General features: G+C 46.1%; 2 protein-coding genes and 1 pseudogene across 9 annotated transcripts; 2 read left to right on the forward strand and 1 right to left on the reverse strand.

Moving 5' to 3' along the window:
- The first annotated feature begins 904 nt into the window (after nt 1–904).
- On the forward strand, nt 905–6,663 carry USF1 (upstream transcription factor 1). Of its 6 annotated transcripts, none has more exons than XM_043451409.1 (12): nt 908–1,027; nt 1,668–1,801; nt 2,886–2,993; nt 3,334–3,383; nt 3,546–3,661; nt 4,009–4,110; nt 4,349–4,544; nt 4,795–4,882; nt 5,021–5,079; nt 5,224–5,318; nt 5,571–5,699; nt 5,914–6,663. In XM_043451409.1, the coding sequence occupies exons 6-12, from the start codon at nt 4,012–4,014 to the stop codon at nt 6,001–6,003; spliced, it is 756 nt and encodes a 251-aa protein (XP_043307344.1). In that variant the 5' UTR covers nt 908–1,027; nt 1,668–1,801; nt 2,886–2,993; nt 3,334–3,383; nt 3,546–3,661; nt 4,009–4,011; the 3' UTR covers nt 6,004–6,663. The 6 variants fall into 6 exon arrangements, with proteins under 6 accessions (XP_043307354.1, XP_043307370.1, XP_043307344.1 ...); XM_043451428.1 differs by having other exon boundaries at nt 3,546–3,630; XM_043451399.1 differs by having other exon boundaries at nt 2,886–2,978.
- A 108-nt stretch (nt 6,664–6,771) lies between these two features.
- TSTD1 (thiosulfate sulfurtransferase like domain containing 1) lies at nt 6,772–8,373 on the forward strand. 3 transcript variants are annotated; one of them, XM_043451467.1, is made up of 4 exons: nt 6,772–6,931; nt 7,277–7,399; nt 7,932–8,091; nt 8,181–8,373. In XM_043451467.1, the coding sequence occupies exons 1-4, from the start codon at nt 6,775–6,777 to the stop codon at nt 8,230–8,232; spliced, it is 492 nt and encodes a 163-aa protein (XP_043307402.1). In that variant the 5' UTR covers nt 6,772–6,774; the 3' UTR covers nt 8,233–8,373. The 3 variants fall into 3 exon arrangements, with proteins under 3 accessions (XP_043307402.1, XP_043307384.1, XP_043307393.1); XM_043451449.1 differs by having other exon boundaries at nt 6,893–7,048; XM_043451458.1 differs by lacking the exons at nt 6,772–6,931; nt 7,277–7,399 and adding an exon at nt 7,436–7,747 and having other exon boundaries at nt 7,831–8,091.
- A 9,123-nt stretch (nt 8,374–17,496) lies between these two features.
- LOC122430675 lies at nt 17,497–18,881 on the reverse strand (annotated as a pseudogene).
- Between the last annotated feature and the right edge of the window lie 3,366 nt (nt 18,882–22,247).

Raw genomic sequence — 22,247 nt, forward strand, 5'->3', positions numbered from 1 at the left:
CAGGGAAGTCTCTAGTATCTCATTTTACAGGTGAGGAAACAAAAGTTAATTAGGTCAAAATGTTTGCCAAAGGTCTCAGAACTAACAAGTGGCAGAGGTAGGTCTGAGACCCAAATTTGTCTGGTTCAGGGTCTGAACTCTTCCCTTACACCACACTACTTCAAATCCATTAAGGGTAGGTCCTGACTGAAAAGAAAAGGAATTAAAATACCTTTCACAGAAACTGAGACTCACAAAAACTAGACGCCTTCGGGGTCTTCGAGTGACTACAAAGGCTAATGTTGCTGTTCAGTTGCTAAGTCCTGTCAACTCTTTGCGACTCCACGGACTGTAGCCCGCCAGGCTCCTCTGTTCATGGAATTTCCCAAGCAAGAACACTGGAGTGGGTTGCCATTTCCTCCTCCAGGGGATCTTCTCAACCATGGGATGGAACTTACGTCTCCTCCACCAGCAGGAGGATTCATTAACCACTGAGCCGCCAGGGAAGCCCGGCTAACACTAATACACATGAGCACATCCATATTTATGTATGCCCAGATGTCCTAATCTCCAATAGGAAACTTCAAATGGGTGGCCTGATCCAAGATGCCCTCCCAAATAGCTCTTTTTAAAGACGGCGCCTCTGCCTCCATCTGACGTCCCTCATTTGATATAAGCTCACTTCTCCTGGAACTAAAATGGCCCTGGCCGGCAGAAAAATGGTAGCACCAAGTTGATCGTCCTTCTTACGTTCTTGCCTAAAGCCACTTGGACTTCAGTGTCCTTCTCCCAGGACCCCAAAAGGTTGTTTCGTCCCAGCACCAGCACCACCCCACGCAAGCCCGCATCCAAACCCTCAGCAACATGGAGGGAACGGAAGTCGGGCGGCTCGGAGGCAGAGAAGGCTGGGTGGGTCGAGAGACACTTCCGCCCCTCACCAACATGGCGGCGGGCTGGGAGTGCGCATGATCAGCTGTCCCTGGAGATACCCGAGTCCGGAGGGGAGAACACGGTCGGGGGAGATCGGCGGCTGCGGCGGCGTTGGCCGGTGAGTGCAGGACATAGCGGGAGTCTGGAGACTGGGTGAGCCGGCGAGGCACAGCAGCGTTGATTTTCTCCCCGTTTTCTAGGTTCAGGAACTCCTGGGGCGGAAGTCTTTGTTTTGAGGGAGGGGGCATTGCCCGGCTCTTTATCTCCTACCCCCTTTGTGGGCCGAACTCACTCCCCGCCCCCGGGCGCGCACGTCCCCGCCCTCCTGCGCTGCCAGCCGCGGGCCGCTGGGCCGGAGACCGCAGGGCTAGCTGAGCCCCCGGCGTCCTTCCCTACCCCCGAGGAGCAGCGCGGGCTGGGGGTGAGCCCGGCCGGGCTAGCCGGGTCGCCGCGCGGGCCCCTGGGCTCGCGCCTGGCCGTAGCTCAGCTGCTGAGCGCCTGCTGGTTGGTGGGCCCGCAGGGAGACGCCGCATTCTCAGGCGAGGTCTAGGTGCCTGACTTCTTTGCGGACTTGATTTTTCCCTTTGTGTCCAGACTTAGCTAAGCTCTTGCAGGGCCCTCCTTCTCGGACTGTGCACGCATGCCACAACATCCTAGCCCCCTTTCCGTGTCGCATACCCCTAAAGCTCAGGAAATGCTTCCGGATGTCCAACTAAGATTTGAATAAGTAGCCTGACCCCGTTGCCGATTGTCCTCAGAAGCTGCTCCTGGCTGACAGCTGTGGGCCTTAGAGACGCCTCCTGTACCCTGCCCTCGGTTTGATTGCTTCCTTTTGCTGTCAGTGCTGCAAGCTTCAGAGGGGCATTTCCTCCGCAGGTTTGAGGATAGAACGGTAGGTGGTCTTGAAACACCAGTCCTACTTCCCCCTTAGGGACTGGGATCTTCTTGCAGCGCTACTTCCTCTGGACGGTTTCACTTTCAGTTCCGTTTTTGGGGGTTAACACTTTGGATACAAGCTTTCCATGACTCATCCGCTGAAGATGAAGGTTTGGGGGACCTTATGGGTAGAGAATTTACAAAAACCTCACCCCTTTCCTGTCGAGATTATTTTATTGCTTTACACTGTATAGCTGTTTCCTCCTGGAGGCGCCTTCCTTTGTTTTTCCTGCCCACCTCCCGCCGCACTCCAGCCGTCTCCCCCCACCCCATGCCCGTCTACCCCGCCCCGCCCCGCCCCAGTCAGGGTCTTAAGGCAGGCACCTTGTGGATGGATTCCTCCCCCATTGTCTCCTCTTTCCGAACCCTGGAGTTTTCTCCCTTCTCACTGGGTTCAGTTGATTTGGAGTTGTCATGGCAACATTTTAGCAACTGTGTTGTTCTACAGGAAGGCTTGGTGAATAAAATAGTAGAGGCTTGAAGATGATACACTAGGGCTTTAAGGTCTTTTTAATGAATGACATATATCTGGACTTCCCCAAACAACAGCCGGATCAGTAGAATGGGGCCCAAGGGCCAAGTCTGGCCTTTAGGGTTCTGGAGGTTTTCTTTTCATAGATCTGAGGACAGGTATTTGTTGGTGTTCAGTATGTGTGCCTGAGGAACTGGAATAAGCATCAGGGTCTATGGTCCTGTATTTTTTGATAGCTGTGGTCTAAACATGGCCCCTCCTTATCCCGATATCATGGCAGATCATAATAGCTTTAATAATCATCCATCCAGAAATATGTTTCAGTCTTTCAGTATAATTATCCCCTCTCCATCAGGAGATGGAGTGAGAATTGGAGAGGTGAGGAACATTATTTGTAGAATTGCTTTTTCAGTCACTGTAGGCAGCCTTCAGCATTAGAATGGAGAAAGCTGGTTGTCCCTTGCAGAAGATTGGTTATGTTCCTGGATGTGTCTTCATGGAGCCTAGGTTCTAGAAATCGGAGAGCTTTCAGTTTCCTAGACTCACTAGATTCCCTGATTTCTACCAGGACTTAGCACTCAGGCCTGTGAGGCAGGAGATACGAAGATTTCCAAAGAAGGACCAGTTCCTCGGATGTACCCCCTCACAGAGAGATGAAGGGGTGAGTGAAGAAGAGGTAGGGCCTGGAATGGGAGATGGGAACCCTGGGAGAATGCAAAATGGCTAGGAGCACTGGCTCTGGAGTCAGGCAGACCTCAATTTAGGTCCCAGCTATATCACCTAGCTATGTAATCTGTTTATAAAATGCAAGTAGTTCTACCTACTCATAATTGCTGTTCTTAGTACTAAATAAGATATTGCCTGTTAAATGCTTGACTCAGTGCTAGGTATATACCAGCTCTGGTTATTCTAACCTCCCCTAGCATCTGTTGGGAATGCCAATGAGTTTGGGAGCCATATGTTACTGGGCCAGTGACTTTTTCCCCTTATTCTTCCTCTTGTCCCTTCACAAACAGGCAGCAGAAAACAGCAGAAACTGAAGAGGGGACAGTGCAGATTCAGGAAGGTGAGTGGGAGAAACAGAACTGAGCTGAGACCAGCAGCCCATTGTGGTCTCACCCCACACCCCATGGGCCTATCACCTATGTACCCTTCTCTTTTTAAATGACATGCAAGTGCAACAGAGGGAGAAAAGCCGGAACTCACAAACTTTTTCCTTTTAATTCAGGCGCAGTGGCAACTGGGGAGGACCCCACCAGTGTGGCTATAGCTAGCATCCAGTCAGCTGCCACTTTCCCTGACCCCAACGTCAAGTACGTCTTCCGAACTGAAAATGGGGGCCAGGTAAGGGAGGGGGCCAGGTGGCTGCAGGTGTTACCTGGGGTTGGCATTGAGGGAGGTGATTGAACCTGTCATGGGGAGACCTGGTTTGGAGGATGAGGTGAAGATGTGGACTAATTGGAGGGTGGGAGTTGGGGGGGGGTGGAATATGAGGTTTACAGTAGAGATTGGTATGGGGTGGGGGCTATGCCGAAACCACTGTATGGGAAAAGGAGGGGAAATGGTTAAATACACATCTCTGAAGGATTCTTTTGGGGGGCCCTATCCAAGAGAAGCTTTATGAGGAGCTCTGGAGTCCCTAGCACTTACTTTCTTGTTTTCTCTTCCCTTCCTCCCTTTCCTGAATCTAGGTGATGTACAGGGTGATCCAGGTGTCTGAAGGGCAGCTGGATGGCCAGACTGAGGGGACTGGTGCCATCAGTGGCTACCCTGCCACTCAATCCATGACCCAGGTACACGGGGATGGGCTGCAGAGGGGACTTGAGCTCTGAGTAGTAAGATGAAGAAGGGAACTAGTAGGATGGGCGTGGCTAGGGATAGTGAGACATCTGGGGCTGCCCTGACCCAAAGCACTAGACTCTTCTTCTCTGGATGTTTCTCCCTGTCTGCTCACAAGAGATAGAGCTGCAGAGTAGTTCATGGGAAGTATCTGACTGTCACTTGTCTCTGTTCTCTTGCTCCCCTTGCCAGGCCGTGATCCAGGGTGCGTTCACGAGTGATGATGCAGTTGACACAGAGGGGACAGCTGCTGAGACGCACTATACTTACTTCCCCAGCACTGCAGTGGGAGATGGGGCAGGGGGTACCACATCGGGGAGTACAGCAGCTGTTGTTACTACCCAGGGCTCAGAGGCACTACTGGGGCAGGCGACCCCTCCTGGCACTGGTGAGATATTATGTGAGGATGCTGGCTGGAGGGGCTAGGATAGGCTGCGGGACGTGGCTGGTGGGCAGTGGGCCTTTACTCATGATCCCTTGATGATCACTAAGACCTGGGCAGGCAGTGAGTCTGGGGCTGCCCTTCCAGCAGGAGGCAGTATGTCTTTTTTTAGAGGAGGATCCCAGGGCCCTGGCCTTAGAGCTTGGTGAAGGTCCTAGTTCCATGTCCTGACAGAACCTCCCCTGCATCCTCACAGGTCAGTTCTTTGTGATGATGTCACCACAAGAAGTGCTGCAAGGAGGAAGCCAGCGCTCTATTGCCCCCAGGACCCACCCTTATTCCCCGTGAGTAACCCTTGTTTCTTCTCAGTTACCAGGAATAGTCTTGATTCTTTCCAAAGATTTGGTGTGGTTCCTCACCCCAAACTCCAATCTCAGTTTTTGACCTTGCCTCACTCTGGCCCCCCTGGACTCTATTGTTAGGAAGTCAGAAGCTCCCCGGACAACTCGGGATGAGAAACGCAGGGCTCAGCATAATGAAGGTAGGCATGATCTGCATGTGAAGCTTGGAGCTGTTTGGTGGAATTGGGGACCTCTATGATGTTGAAGGGAGAGGTTAGGTAATATTACCCTGGGGCCTTTGGTGAGTTCTCCCCGAGTCACCGTGTCCTCTGCTTGCCCCACAGTGGAGCGCCGCCGCCGTGACAAGATTAACAACTGGATTGTACAGCTGTCCAAGATCATCCCAGACTGCTCCATGGAGAGCACCAAGTCTGGCCAGGTCATGGAAAGACCCTGGTAGTGGCCAGGATGCCTGAATTCTGTCTCCTGGCATTGCTTCCAGAAATGGTAGAGAGTGGGCACACATGGCAGTAGTTTTTTCCTATCTGTCTCTGAGGTTCCTGAATCCCTGGGAGATGTTATTCCACCATCCTTTAAGGGAAAACAAGGTCCAGAGTGTGAACATGCTTTTGGAAAGCAAGCCAGGTATTTTTATATCCTAGTCCTTATTTTGTTGGCTTTTTTTTAACAGAGTAAAGGTGGAATTCTATCCAAAGCCTGTGATTATATCCAGGAACTTCGGCAGAGTAACCACCGGTTGTCTGAAGAACTGCAGGGGCTTGACCAACTACAGCTGGACAACGATGTGCTTCGACAGCAGGTCAGGACCTCCCCCCCCGCCCCCTGCCCCCGCTCAGTACAGCTGTCCTCGACCTCCCTCCCTAGCCACCAGCCCAGCTTGGGACTCCCTATTTTGTCTTCCATAGAGGGAGCTTTATCTATACCTCATCACTGGTGGGTGTCTGAATAAGTTCAGAGACTTGGGTGTGTTAACTTTTCTACCTGTTTCCCTTACTGCTCTTTCCCATGTCCAGGTAGAAGAACTTAAGAACAAGAATCTGCTGCTGCGAGCTCAGCTGCGGCACCACGGAGTGGAGGTTGTCATCAAGACTGACAGCAACTAACTCTGGGGGCGCAGGGGCTCCAAGCTCTACAGCCCCTTTCCGAGAACTTCAGATAGCCCAGGAGCCACAGGCTAATCACCCCACGCCCCTTTCCTTCACTGCCCACATTTGGCATGGGACTGGAGGGAGTTCAGAAGGCGTCTCTTTGAATTAAGGCCCTGTGATCTAGCAGCCTGCAGTGGTGTGAAACACACACCGTGGGTGTGCACGGACAGTCTTGCCCAATCAACCCTCCCACGCAGCCCCCGGGCCCCTGTGCTCCTCCTGCACAATGCATGTGCTGTCTCCATGCTGGACGCTGGACACTAAACTGGGGGGCTTGCCCCCTGCTTGCTTAAGGTGCCAGCAGAGGGCCTGCTGACAAGCAGTGTCCTGGCTTGCCTCAGGACTGGCGCTTCCACTGGTTCTTCCTTTCCCTGGAGCTCAGATGTGCTCCTCAGGACTCTGGGGAACAGGCTTTAGCAGGAAGTGGGGATCGGAGGCTTAGCAGTGGCTGCTGCCCCAGGAAGAGGAGATTGGCCAGCAAGCAGCTAAGGCCTGTGCAGGTCTCTGGCACCACGGAGAACAAGAGGCAGGGCCCACTGGGGGCCTTACCCCATTGTGGGGACGGTTTTTTTTTTTTTTCCTTTTTTTTTTTTAAAGATAAAATGTTCAGAGCCATAACTGTCTCTGGGTCTTCCTCCCTTTGTGGGCTCCAGGCTGGGAGGGAGGGAACACACTGCTTTGACTAGTAAGGGTTGGGTCAAGGTTGGGTGGGGTATCTGAGCTCCTATGGTTACGACAATGAGTCCTACTACTTGGGCCGGGCCAATGTGTCGTTGGCCGTCCACGCCCGCAATCGCGAGGATTTCTCTTGCGAGTGTTAGGAGCACCGGGAACAGGTGCGGCGGGGGCTGTGCGGGAGGCGGTGCCTTTGCTTCCGGTTCCGGTGGGTCTCGGCTCAGCTGCAGCTTCGGGAGGGCGGGGGAGATGCTGCCCGCTCCCAGGGGGCGGGCCGGGGCCAGGTTCCTGAAACTCCCATTTGCGGTGCGCACCATGGCTGGAGGTACCTGCAGGGGAGACCTGGGATCAGGTCTAGACCAACTTGTGGCCTTAGGAGCTCTCGGAACGCCCCCGGTGGAGGTGCACGCGGAGGGAGGCGCGAAGGGGAGTGGCGGAGGGGTCCTCACGCATCCCCCGCCAGGTTGGGGCGCGGCCAGGTGAGGGGGGCCCCGCGGCAGGAGAGCGGGCGGCAGTCCTGCTTCCCTCAAGGCTCGCGTGCCCCTCTCCTCAGAGCCTACGGTCTCGCTCCCTGAACTCCGTTCGCTCCTGGCCTCGGGCCGGGCTCGGCTCTTTGACGTGAGATCCCGGGAGGAGGCGGCGGCTGGAACCATCCCTGGGGCTATCAACATCCCGGGTACGGGATTGAGGGGGGTAAGCCCTGGTGGTGGATTGGAGACAGTTTAGGAGGGTCTTAGCCAATAGGACCTCATTTAGGATGATGTGGGAAGGCACAGGTTACAGGGGTCCGGTATTCCTGTGGCTCCCGGCCCCCAAACTTCGCTTAAGAAGGGCTGATGGGAGGCGGATCCTGGCAGCGGAACTGGCCCTTCCAGTTTGAGGGGGTAACAGGCAATGAGGAAGGGGCAGGCCGGATTCACACGCTTGACCTCCCCAAAGCTGGATGCCTGAGTTTGCCCGCGCCTCCTCACAAACTAGGGAAGTGGCTTCCATTCAGAGGTGGTTTGGCTGACCTCCTGGGCAGGTAGGACATATCCTGTCCTTGAAGTGGGTGGGGGTGGAGGGGGGAGGAGTTGTCACCATGTGTTGTTTTGGGGCCCCTTGGAGATGTGTTCGACCACAGGACCGGTCCTTCCAGACCCAACCACTGAACCTGAGATTGCCCAACTGCCGGCTTTCCATTGTATCCTCTCGACTCCTCCTCCCAGTTTCAGAGTTGGAAAGCGCCCTGCAGATGGAGCCAGCTGCTTTCAAGGGTTTGTACTCCGCTGAGAAGCCAAAGCTGGAAGAGAATCTCATTTTCTTCTGTCAGATGGGCAAGCGGGGCTTGCAGGCCACGCAGTTGGCCCAGAGCCTTGGATACAAAGGGTATGGGCTTGGTAAGAGGGCGGGGGCGGTGGTGCCTGGGGACTGCCTCCTGGGCTCTGTCCTTCCCTCACCCCTATTTTTTTTCACAGGGCTCGGAACTATGAAGGGGCCTATAGAGAATGGCTCCAGAAAGAAGGTTAGGTAGAATGTGGCTTACTGAATGCTCCCTCCCCGCTGCCAGTGGCCGCCTTAACTAAGAGTGATGAAGGGGCTCTTGTTGGGTTGAGCAACTTCTTACAGTGCTGTGCATGAAAAGCAGCAAATAAAGAGCATTTAATCAAAGTATTGGAAGCACTTAATTTGTCAGGTGGACTGAAAACAGTTCTAATCATAACCTAGACTTCAATTCAGCCCTAGGTCCTTCTTCCAGCATTCATCTGTCCCCCAACCAAAACCAAAACCAAAACACCCAGAAGTTTGCTGAAAGACAATAATCCAGAATCACCTGGTAAAAAAACAAAACAAAACTTAGGCCTCATCTCTGATTTGGTGGGAGCTGATTTCACAAGGCCCTCAAGTAATTCTGATATGCAGTAAGGAGCCAGAACTAGACCAGAGGTCAGTAAACTATGGCCCCACTTGGTCTTGCCACCATGACCATTTGTTTACACATTGTCCGTGACTATTACTGTGCCAAAATGGGGGAATAGTTGCAACAGAAACTATATGTTCTTTGAAGTATCTAGTCCTTTATAGAAAGTGTGTGTACCGTTGCTCTAGGTCTTCAGGTCCCCAGCCCCAACCTCATTTCCCTCAGACTTTGTCACTGGGTTAAGGAAATGAAATGGTTCTCCCAGGCAGTTGGGTGAAGGAATGGATGCCACCCCTAATCCCAAGCATAGGTCACATGTATGAGGAGCTCTCCCTGTGCCACCAGAAAGAGGTCTGAGTTTTTACCAGCACAGTTCCTTGATCCCACAGTAGATTTAACAGAATTTAATTGGTTTAAAAGAAACACAGAAAGAAACAGCACATACTCACGGAGGCAAAATGCAACACTATACAGTAGGTATGTAATTTCCCTCTGTCGTGGTTCATGGTTTAATGCATATCCTTCCAGACCTATTAAATATTTCAATGTCAGAGTTTTTGTTTTTTTTTAAAATTAATTTATTTGGCTGTACTGAATCTTCATTGAGGCATGCAGGATCTTTAGTTGAAGCATGCAAACTCTTAATTGGTACATGTGGGATCTAGTTCCCTAACCAAGGATCAAACTCAGACCCGCTGCTTTGGGAGCCAGGGGTCTTAGCCACTGAATCACCAGGGAAGTCCCTGAGTTCTGACTTGTTAAATCTGATTATAAAAAATTTCACTCCTTAATTTGTAAAAGAGAAGGTTGAGTCAAAGATGGACCCAGTTTTCTGATTTTTCAAGTTTCTGAAGAAATTCCTTGGAGGCATTTCCTATATTCCTTGCCTTTCTCTCACCTTTTCCTCTCCCGCTTCTGCCTTTGGGACTGTACCCAGCCCTTATACATCTTTTACTTCACAGTCTACACTGCACACTGCATAAAATCTTCCATTCATCTGAGCTCTCCACCTCCTTTCACAAACCCATTTCATTCTTTCCCTGGACTAGTCACAATACTGAGTTTAGCTGGACATTGTTGCGTTTGGAGATAAACTTGAAATATGTGAAAGAGTCTAGTCTAGGGTCTGGCAAATAATAGATGTCAGTTACTCTTTCCTCAAATACCAAAATTTCTTTGGTTCTCAGACTGGTTGGGAAATTTTTCCTGGACTTTAATTTCCCTCTTTAAAAAATTTTTTTATTTATTTTTGTCTGTGCTGGGTCTTCATTGCTTTCCAGGGGCTTTCTTTAGTTGCGGTGAGCAGGGGCTACTCTTTTTTGTGGTGTTTGGGCTTTTCTTGCTGGTGGCTTCTCTTGTTGCAGAGCTCTAGCGTGCTCGAGTTTCGGTAGCTGCATCATGTGGGCTCAGGTGCCCTTTGGCATGTGGGATCTTCCCAGCATGCGTGTGTGCTAAGTCGCCTCAGTCATGTCCTACGCTTTGTGGCCCCATGGGCTGTAGCCCACCAGGCTCTTCTGTCCATGGGGATTCTCCAGGCAAGGATACTGGAATGGGTTGCTGTGCCCTCTTTAAGGGGATCTTCCCAACCCAGGGATAGACCCTGCGTCTCTTATATCTCCTGCATTGGCAGGTGGGTTCTTTACCACTGGTGTCACCTGGGAAGCCTGGGATCTTCCCGGGCCAGGGGTCAAACCCGTGTCCCCTGCATTGGCAGGCAGACTCTCAACCACTAGACTACCAGGGAAGTCCCAGATTTCCCTTGTTGAGTCTCAGCTGTTCTAGTCTTCTTTTATCTCTCCTCAAATTTTATAATTTGATTATAGCATTTCTTTTTTAGTGAAGCATAATTTACCTACAATAAAATGCCTTTTTTTTTTTGCATGGCATGTGGGATTTTAGCTTCCCAACTAGGGATCCAAACTGTGCTCTCTGCAGTGGAAGCATGAAGTCCCAACCACTAGATTGCCCCGGGATTCCCTAAAATGCAGTGTTCTTAAGTGTTCACTTCATTGAGTTTTGACAGTTGTACACTTACTTGAAGCAAGCATCCTAACCAAGATATAGAACACTGAAATCTCCAAAATTTCTCTGGGACCAGTCAATTCCATCCTTAATCTTTTTTTAGACAACCATTTTCTATCTTCTGTCACCTAAACTAGTTTTCTAGCTTCCTTCCTGGTCTGCCAACCTACAATACTTGCTTTCTTCCGTTCAGCTGATGAGGGTTAGAGAGAATCCTGGAAGTAAACTGAGCTGACCTACTCCCTGACCATGCCCCCTGGCTTGATCATTGTTAAGAGAACATTCCTCTTTCCCCATCATTAACTGTGGGTCATAATCTTGTGGGGCTGGGCCAGCTTATTACCTTGCCCTTTAAGGTTCTCTTTCCCTTTCCTCATAGCTAACTATGTCAGCAGGTGAGGCTGAAGAGCTGGAGTGTGGGGACTTCCCTGGTGGTCCAGTGGTTAAGACTCTGCACTTCGACTTCAGAGAGTGAGGGTTTGATCCCTGGTCTGGGAACTAAGATCCCACATGCTGTGCAGTGCAGCTAAAAAAAAAAAAAAAGAGCTGGAGTGTGCCAGCTCTCTGTCTTTGCCTTGCCTTGCTACATCAGACTTCCCTCTCCCATCATACTTTGTCTACCCTAGGTTTGTGTTGAGTGTCATCATATCTATTGCATTACATTTTGGTTGTTTCTCTCTCAATTGATTATGAATTCCTCAAAGGTAGGAACTGGCTTTTGGTTCCCTATCTCCACTGCGTGGGACTCAAGTTCTCAGTAGGTGTTTGTTGAGCTTTACTAGCCTCCCAACTCTCAGAATCTCCTAATTTCAGTCTCTCTGAAACGTTGCTGCCTGAGCAACCTTAAAATAACATTTTAATCTTATCAGTCAGAGTTGATCATTTACAATAGGTCCTTGTTGCCTAGTGGCCCAAGCATGTGTCTTGACCTGGCATTCCAAGCAGTCTTTAGTCTGGATCTGGCATCACCCTGACTTTTCAAACACATCTTTCAGTGCCAGCTCCCATCAGGCTAGTTTCTTTAGTGGCCTGAGTAGATCCTCCTCCCTCTGACTCTGGCCTTTACTCACCATTTACCCTGTTTGGGAAGCTTCCAGTCTCTTCTGTGCCACTCTGAATTTCACAAAAATTAGAAGAATGTATTTGGCAGGATGCTTGCTATCTTCATCCAGAGGACTTTTAAACTGAAGGAAAAGGAAGAAAAATAAGCCGATAAAATTATGTAACTGATTCATGAAGGTCAGAGGGAAGAGAAGAATGGTGGAGAAGGTACACACTTCTATGTAGCACTTATCACACTGTATTGTAATTTATGTGGTTCTTCCCCTTGGACCTAGCTCTTTTTTTAAAAATTGATTTATTTTTGGCTGTGCTGGGTCTTTGTGGCTGCGTGCAGGCTATTTCTAATTGGGGTGAGCAGAGGCTACTTTCTTGTTGTGGCTCATGGGCTTCTCATTGCGGTGGCTTCTCTTGCTGCAGAACACGGTCTCCAGGGCTCACAAGTTCAGTAGTCGTGGTGCACAGGCTTAGTTGCTCTGAGGCATGTGGAATCTTCCTGGACCAGAGATGGAAACTGTGTCCCTTGCTTTGACAGGTGGACTCCTAAACACTGGACCACGAGGGAAGTCCTGGACTGAGCTTTTTAAGGGGAGGGACTGTTTATTTCATTTCTGTATGGCCAAGAATGAAACCAGAACTGCATAAAGGAGGTACTCAATAGATGCTGAATTTTTACTGAGGTGTTTAATAATCCAGGGAGGGAAATGCAAGGGGAGAAAATTGGGAGTAATACTCAAGAGTGGTATTACAGCATGTTTTGTAAAGAATCAAGGCTGTGAATCAGAGTTCTGAGTTCCAGTTCTGACTCAGCACTCCTTAGTGGTCACTGCAAGTTACTTTCCAATTCTCACTTTCCTTGTCTATAAAATTGGGGTTAAAAGACTTATCTGTTTGGATGGTTCTGAAAGTTTACTGGAATAACATATGTAAACATATGAAAAGTGCCTGCCATTCAAAATGTGTAGATTTAGAGATGTATGTAGGAATAAACACAACAAGGTAAATAAAATAGCATAGATATAAGTGAAACTTGATGGAAGGGAATTTATGACTGGCAGTGGAAAAGTGTTTTTTTTTTTTTTTTAAATATATTTAATGCAAGAGTCAGATAACATAAATGTGCAGCTTGATGATTTTTTACATACTCAAATAACCACTGCTTCTGCTCAGAAAACATATACTGAGATTTGAATCATTTAAACCATGTTGAAACTTGCATTGTAGCCAACTGTATGGTTGATTTTTGCATATGTCCCATGAACACTTGAAAAGATATATTTTACAGTTTTGAGGTGCAGTGTTCTATATATTAATATATCAGTCCCAGTTTATTAATTATTTTGTTCAAATCTATAGCTCTGCTGATTTTTCTTTTTTCGCCTGCTTATTCTATTAGCTACTTACAGAGATGTGTTTAAATCTTTCATCGTGATTTGGATTTGTCTTTTCTCTTTTTTTTCTGGCATTTTTATTTATATATTTGGAGATGATGTTATTAGATGTTCCAGATTTAGAATTGCTATGCTTCCTCTGGAATGGATCCTTTTCTTATTACATCCTTCTTTATCTTTGATGATGCTTTCTACCTTAAAGTATATTTTATCTGCTGTTATTACAACTACACCAGCTTCATTTCAGTTAATGTTTACATGGTAATAATAGGCCATGTCTCCTGGAATTAATATTAACCAAAGAATAAAACACTAAGTAAACTAGACACAAGAAATGGACTATAGGAAAGCAAATTTTTTAAGTTAAAAGAAAATATCAGTTAAACAGGGAGGTGGGAGGGGGTATCAGGATGGGGAACACATGTAAATCCATGGCTGATTCATGTCAATGTATGGCAAAAACCACTACAATATTGTAATTAGTATTTTATTGTAATTACAATACAATTAGTATTGTAATTAGTATAAGTAATTAGCCTCCAACTAATAAAAATAAATGAAAAAAAGGTAAAAAAATTAAAAAAAAGAAAATATCAGTTAAATAGCTGAAGACTCTAAGGAGAGTAGGAGTCAGGAAAGTTGAGAGTCCAAAGAACCTAGACTTGATAGTATTTCCCAGAGGGAAGTCCTTCCAGCTCATTCATTCCCTTAGTTTTTCCAGTCCTAATCATATTCCTCAACCTGTCAAGTCCTCCAATTAATTGACCTTACCTCAGTTTCACTATTATTTTCCTCATGCCCTTATTTTCCTCCTAATCCAGTTGACCTCATGTGTGTCTATTATTATCATCATTATTCTGCATAATTGGGACTAAACTTACAAAGAAAATTCAAAACATATTGAAGAAAATGAAAACCTTAAAAGAAGACCTGTATGAAAGAAAAAGCAGAAGATTCTTGGGTAGGAAGACTCAATTCCATAAATGTATCAGTTTAGTTGAAATTAAGAATTCCCAGGAAAAAAAAAAAAAAAGAACATGAACGGGAGCAAGTTCTACCGGCTATTACAATATATAATAAGGTGGTTGTTTGCAATTAGATAGATGGGTTCCAAACCACACAATCTATACCAAGATAAGTTTCAAACTGATCAAAAATTTAAAGTAAAAATGGAAACTATCAAGAAGAATTATTTCATTATCTAAAAGTGGGGAACCTCAATGTTCATTGCAACACTTTACAATAGTCAAGATGTGGCAGTAACCTAATGTCCATCATCAGAGGAGTGGATAAAGATGTGGCACATATATACAATGGAATAAAAAAGGAATGAAATTGTGCCATCTGTGGAGATGTGGATGGGCCTAGAGACTGTCATACAGAGTGAGGTAAGGCAGAAAGACAAAAAAAATCATAGAATATCACTTGTATGTGGAATCTAGAAAAATGGTACAGATGACCTTATCTGCAAAGCAGAAAATAGAGACACAGGTGTAGAGAACAAAGGGCTAGAGGGAGGTGGGATAAACTGGAAGATCGGGACTGACACGTATACAATACTACGTATAAAACAGATAACTAATGAGAACCTCCTTGTAGCACAGGGAGCCCTATTCAGTGCTCGCTGGTGACGTAAATGGGAAGGAAATCTAAAAAGAGGATATAGGTATATAGACAGCTGACTCACTGCTGCACGGCCGAAAGTAATGCGACATGGTAAAGTAACTCTATTGCAAAGTTAATTTAAAAAGTGATGGGAATGTCGTGTACAGCACGCTGACCCTCAGTTAATAATACTGTACTGGGTACGTGAGAGTTGCTGAGAGAACACACAGCAAAGGTTCATTATAAGAAAACAAGTTGCAACAAATAAAAGTGAGGAAGACCTCTCATTCTGAGTCAAAATTTAGAGCCCAAGAAAGAAGAGACTGATAAGAAACAATACAAAACAAGCAAGCTTATGGGTGGTCAAGACAAAAACAAATAGGGACTTCCCTATTCGTCGACTGCAGGGGGCGCAGTTTCTATCCCTGGTCTGGGAACAGATCCTGCATGCTGTGTGTCACGGCCAAAAAAGAAAAACAAAATGCAAAACAAAAGGAAAAAAGCCCCCCAAACAAACAAACATCACACAAGTCAAAAGACAAAGTAAAGGGAAAATTCAAGTCATAGCATACACAAAGGGCTAATTCCTGGACCGTATAAAGAGCCCTTAGAAGTGTAAAGTGTTAGTTGCTCAGTCCTATCCCGTTCTTTGCCACCCCATAGACTGGAGCCTGCCAAACTCCTCTTTCCATGGGATTCTCCAGGCAAGAGTACTGGAGTGGGTTGCTATTTCCTTCTCCAGGGAATCTGCCCAACCCAGGGACGAAAGCTGGGTCCCCCGCATTGCAGCAGATTCTTTACCATCTGAGCCACCAGGGAAGCTTACAAATAGAATATTATGCAACTGTAAAAAAGAATGACGAAACAATTCATTTGAGAAGTGCATTCTCCAAGACATATTTTCAGGTGAAAAAAATGTATGCTATCTTCTGTGTAAAAAAGAAAAAAAAAGCAAAATAATAAATAAGTAAAAGTAAAACAATATGCATATATTTTGATATTTGCTTATATTAGCAAAAACAAACAAAAACCCAAAAAACTCTGGGAAACACAGAATTAAGTGCCACTCCCTTAAATACCACTCTAACATCCTTGATGCTTTCTCCATCTATGGTCACATCCAACTAACCACTTACTATTTTTCTACAGTCAAAGAGCTGGAGTAAAAGTCACACCAGCTTGACTGGTCTCTCTTCAAATTTATGTCTAGAATGTCTTGAAGGCACTTGTTCCTGCTCACCAATCCTAACACACTTCCCTAGCACGTACAGTTTCTGCACGTACTTCTCCCCATTCTTCAATCTCCTAAACTTTCCTTTTTCCTCTGTACTTTTTGGCTAATGACTTTACCTCATACTGCAGAGAACAAAAGTTAGACTGAATTTTTATCATCTTCCCACCACAAATGTTCCAATGGCACCATACACTTCCTGCTACTCATAGTGGTTGTCTCTGCTCTCTTTTGAGCCTCAGCTTGTGGGTTCCATCTCCTCTCTCCTCAAGAACATAGTACTGCAACTACCCCCTCTTTCATACAGCATTTCTTTCTATTGGACCATTGCCATTAGCAAACAATCCTTTCCATGTAAACAAAATGCCTACCCTGCCTTCATCCAGGACCTTTCCCGCTGCCGCTTCTTTTTTCCGCTGCCCTTCTCAGCAAAATCTCTCTTGAACTGTGGTCATAGTCTATATTTTCTCAGTTTACATCCTCTCCTCAGCCTACTCCATACGGGTTTTGTTGCCTATTCCACTACTCTATTGAAACTTCTTTCAAGGTGACCCAGGAACGATGTACAGGAATTAGAGTAGATATAGGTTGCCATGGGAAGAAGCTTCCTTGGTGGCTCAGTTGGTAAAGAATCCACTTGCTACGCAGGAGACCTGGCTCCATCCCTGGGTTGGAAAGATGCCCTGGAAAAAGAAATGGCAACCCACTCCAGTATTCTTGCCTGGAAAATCCCATGGACAGAGGAGCCTGACGGGCTACAGTCCCTGGGGCTGAAAGAGTTGGACACGACTAAGCCGCCACCACCCTGGGAAGGGGGCACACCTTTGTGTGATTCTCTCAGGTGGAAGCAGTTCCCAAAGAGGCCAACAGCTGGGGAAATCATCCTTCATTTCTGAAGGGGAGTCTGAACAGCACATCACAGCATCACTACAGTATGTTTGTATGTATAGAAAACCCTACATTCCGAAAAGGATAGAAGGGGAAGGAAATCTCAGGGCAAAGAGAAAATTGAATAACACAGTCAGATGAAGTCAGGATAAAGTCAGAAGAAATGAGGGATGCCTGTCAATATGTGAATTTGGATTGCAAATTTGGGCTTGCTCTTCCTAGAGATTAAAGCAAAATGACTAACAAGATTGATTATAAAGTGTAAGGCATCTATACAATCAATATGTGACAGAAGCACAGCAGTTTTCAACAGGAACCTCTGGAAATATCAATAGCTAGAGTGCTATCAGCATACTCCGCCAGCTTGGAAAGACGTCACTTAAGGATTCTGTTTTCAGCTCTGTCTTTGTTCCATATTTTTTTAAAAACTTTTTGAACTGGGTCAGAGACAGCATGCTTATGACATTGACATATAATACAGATTCAGGTTCAACTGCTAATATACTGGATGACAGAATCAAGATTTATATTTAATATTTCCTTCCAGAATTTTCCACTTTGCAAACAAACTCACCAATCTGAAATTTATAAAATCTATTTTTTCTTAAAAGACTACAGAAAACAAATGTTAATGATAACAAAACTTTAAAATTTATTATTATTATTATTTTTTATTTTAAATTCACATAAAATACATTCAGAGTAAGTCTAAATTTTTATCACTTAAATAATGTAAAACAAACACAGAGGAGCTTTTAAAGATGTACAGTCTCCATTATGTCCAAAAAGCACACATTAAAAGCTTTCTTATAATTATTGATCATCACCTCCTTGCCTTAAATTCCTAGACTTTCCATTTTCAATTCTTCTGTTTTTGAAGACTGGGGCCACTCCGTCTGCCATGACTCCAAGAGAAGTGACTGTTTTTTCTTTAAAAACCAGTTGGGGTTCCCCAGTAGCATCAGCCTCCAAAGTTGATACATGTTCATTTTCAGTGCTTGGAAGTTCCAAATCTACCTCCTCATGGGACTCAACTTCTGGTTTAATTTCCTGCTATTCTCCATATGGGTTTGGTTTTTTATGAGCTTTGGGTTTTTCTTCACTTGGACCTGATGAATTCTTCCCTTGGGTATTTTTTTCTTTCTGTGTTTCTGGTTCAGTTCTTTTATTACTATTTTTATTTTTTTCCTTAAACTTTATTATTAGCTTTTGTATTTCTGTTGGGATCTCTTCTTTTTTTTTCTCCTTTCCTGCTTCCTGTTCGCCATCAGACTCACTATGTGAATCTGATGATTTGGACTCTTCTAGGGTACCAAGTGACTTTTCATTGACTTTACTAGAAGGCAGATCACCGGAGTGTGGAATGAAATCATCAGGTTTTTCCCATCTGGATTCTCCTGTGATAAGATCATAATAGTAATGGTGACAATCAGAGGTTATGCCTTCTACCCATCTGCCCTTTGAAGGGTGTTTTTTCTTTTTCTTCTTTTCTTTCTGCTGATTTGATGCAGAGGTGGGTGGGACAGTGCTGGTTACTGGTGACACGCTTGGCTCTGAGATCTCTGACTTTAGGCCGAGCCTCTTCAAATCCTCCTGGTATGCTTTCAGGGCAGCTGCCTCCATTGCCGCAAACTCCTTTGATGCCTTTTCTTCCTCCTTCGCCTTATCCAGGCTTTTCTGTTTAATCTCACTGATCCTCTTCGCCACATTTTCTTTATGATTCTTTCCTCTTTCATGAAATTCAATGCTCTAATGCACTTGCTGAGTTACTCTAAAGTACTGCTGTGAATTCCTCTTTAAAGTGTGACTTTGTAAAGCAAATATTCATCCTCTATTTTTCATATCTTGGTTTCCTAAAGTTGGTTTTAAGGCCTATTGTCTGCGATCCAACACTTGCAGTAATCACAGAATTTCTCTGGGGGTTGTGACTTCCAGTAGTCTGCCATGACTGGACCTGGCGCTCCTGAGGGCCGCCCCCAAACCCGGCCGAGACTCGCGTTCTCTGCACGGGGAGAACTGGGCCCCAGCTCACCACGAGGCCCACCGCAGCCTCGGCGCTTGGACACCTCCCGCTGTCCCCGGGGCCCGCGTTCCACCGCTCCCTAAAATTTATTATTTGTTTCATCAATTTATGGGAAAAAGAACCTGCTGAATATCAAATTATTTGGGACTTCTCTGGTGGTAACACTGAAGAAGCTGAAGTTAAATGGTTCTCTGAAGATCTACAAGACCTTCTAGAACTACCACCCAAAAAAGATGTCCTTTTCATTATAAGGGACTGGAATGGAAAAGTAGGAAGCCAAGAAACACCTGGAGTAACAGGCAAATTTGGCCTTGGAGTACAGAATGAAGCAGGGCAAAGGCTAAGAGAGTTCTGCCAAGAGAATGCACTCGTCATAGCAAACACCCTCTTCCAACAACACAAGAGAAGACTCTACACATCGACATCACCAGATGGTCAACACCGAAATCAGATTGATTATATTCTTTGCAGGCAAAGATGGAGAAGCTCTATACAGTCAGCAAAAACAAGGTTGGGAGCCGACTGCGGCTCAGATCATGAACTCCTTATTGCCAAATTCAGACTTAAACTGAAGAAAGTGGGGAAAACCACTAGACCATTCAGGTATGACCTAAATCAAATCCCTTATACAGTGGAAGTGAGAAATGGATTTAAGGGGCTAGATCTGATAGACAGAGAGCCTGATGAACGATGGATGGAAGTTTGTGACATTGTACAGGAGATAGGAATCAAGACCATTCCCAAGAAAAAGAAATGCAAAAAAGCAAAATGGCTGTCTGAAGAGGCCTTACAAATAGCTGAGAAAAGAAGAGAAGCAAAAAGCAAAGGAGAAAAGGAAAGATATTCCCATTTGAATGCAGAGTTCCAAAGAATAGCCAGGAGAGATAAGAAAGCCTTCCTCAGCGATCAGTACAAAAAAATACAGGAAAACAATAGAGTGGGAAAGACTAGAGATCTCTTCAAGAAAATTAGAGATACCAAGGGAACATTTCATGCAAAGATGGGCACAATAAAGGACAGGAATGGTATGGACCTAACAGAAGCAGAAGATATTAAGAAGAGGAGGCAAGAATACACAGAAGAACTGTACAAAAAAGATCTTCACGACCCAGATAATCATGATGGTGTGATCACTCACACTCACCTAGAGCCAGACATCCTAGAATGAGAAGTCAAGTGAGCCTTAGGAAGCATCACTATGAACAAAGCGAGTGGAGGTGATGGAATTCCAGTTGAGCTATTTTAAATCCTGAAAGATGATACTGTGAAAGTGCTGCACTCAATATGCCAGCAAATTTGGAAAACTCAACAGTGGCCAAAGGACTGGAAAAGGTCAGTTTTCATTCCAAACCCAAAGAAAGGCAATCCCAAAGAATGCTCAAACTACAGCACAATTGCACTCATCTCACATGCTAGTAAAGTAATGCTCAAAATTCTCCAAGCTGGGCTTCAGCAATACGTGAACCGTGAACTTCCAGATGTTCAAGCTGGTTTTAGAAAAGGCAGAGGAACCAGAGATCAAATTGCCAACATCCGCTAGATCATGGAAAAAGCAAGAGCGTTCCAGAAAAACATCTATTTCTGCTTTATTGACTATGCCAAAGCCTTTGACTATGTGGATCACAATAAACTGTGGACAATTCTGAAAGAGATGGGCATACCAGACCACCTGACCTACCTCTTGAGAAACCTGTCTGCAGGTCAGGAAGCAACAGTTAGAACTGGACATGGAACAACAGACTGGTTCCAAATAAGGAAAGGAGTACATCAAGGCTGTATATTGTCACCCTGCTTATTTAACTTATATGCAGAGTATATCATGAGAAATGCTGGGCTGGAGGAAGCACAAGCTGGAATCAAGATTACTGGGAGAAATATCAATAATCTCAGATATGCAGATGACACCACCCTTATGGCAGAAAGTGAAGAAGAACTAAAGAGCCTCTTGATGAAAGTGAAAGAGGAGAGTGAAAAAGTTGGCTTAAAGCTTAACATTCAGAAAACTAAGATCATGGTATCCGGTCCCATCACTTCATGGCAAATAGATGGGGAAACAGTGGAAACAGTGGCTGACTTTATTTTTCTGGGCTCCAAAATCACTGCAGATGGTGATTGCAGCCATGAAATTAAAAGACGCTTACTCCTTGGAAGGAAAGTTATGCCCAACCTAGACAGCATATTAAAAAGGAGAGACATTACTTTGCCAACAAAGGTCCGTCTAGTCAAGGCTATGGTTTTTCCACTGGTCATGTATGGATCTGAGAGTTGGACTATGAGGCAAGCTGAGCGCTGAAGAATTGATGCTTTTGAACTGTGGTGTTGGAGAAGACTCTTGAGAGTCCCTTGGGCTGCAAGGAGATCCAACCAGTCCATCCTGAAGGAGATCAGTCCTGGGTGTTCATTGGAAGGACTGATGCTGAATCTGAAACTCCAATACTTTGGCCACCTCATGCGAAGAGTTGACTCACTGGAAAAGACCCTGATGCTGGGAGGGATTGGGGGCAGGAGGAGAAGGGGACGACAGAGGATGAGATGGTTGGATGGCATCACCGCCTCAATGGACATGAGTTTGAGTAAACTCTGGGAGTTGGTGATGGACAGGGAGGCCTGGTGTGCTGTGGTTCACGGGGTCGCAAAGAGTCGGACACGACTGAGCTACTGAACTGAACTGAACTGGTGGCACAGTAGATGAGAATTTGCCTGCCAATTCAGGGGACATGGTTTCGATCCCTGGTCTGGGAAGATGCCATGTGCTGCAGAGCAATTGAAGCCCATGCAGCACTACTACTGAGCCCAAGCTGAAGAACCCAAGAGACATGACTACTGAGCCCGCGTGCCACAACTGCTGGAGCCTGAGCTCCACGACAAGAGAACCCGCCACAGTGAGCAGGCTGCACACGAAAACTAGAGAGTACCCCATGCCCGCCACACCCAGAGCAATCCCGTGAGCGGCGACGAAGACTTACCACAGCCAGAAACAAATACATCATTAAAACAATTATTTGTACACTCCAAATTTACTTGTATGCTTTGTGGTCGTGCAGTTGCTGTCGCGTCCAACTCTTTCGATCCCATGGACTGTAGCTTGCCGGCTTCCTCTGTTCCAGGGATTTCCTAAGCATAAACACTGGAGTGGGCTGCCATTTTCTTCTCCAGGGGATCTTCGTGTCCCAGGGATAGAACCCACGTCTCCTGCATTGCAGGCAGTCTCCTGCCTTTCAGGTGAAGTCTTTACCACTGAGCCACCAGGAGAGCCCCTTTATGCTTTGTAAATATATGCATAAATGTTTTATATAGAAATAACTCAAATGCACATTATTTGTATTTACTTTAATCATTAACATTATTACATGTATAATTTTCTGTATATTAATTCATTTTCAAAACAAAAAATATAAAATTGAG

Source organism: Cervus canadensis, chromosome 2, assembly GCF_019320065.1.
Source record: "Cervus canadensis isolate Bull #8, Minnesota chromosome 2, ASM1932006v1, whole genome shotgun sequence".
Classification (NCBI taxonomy): domain Eukaryota; kingdom Metazoa; phylum Chordata; class Mammalia; order Artiodactyla; family Cervidae; genus Cervus; species Cervus canadensis.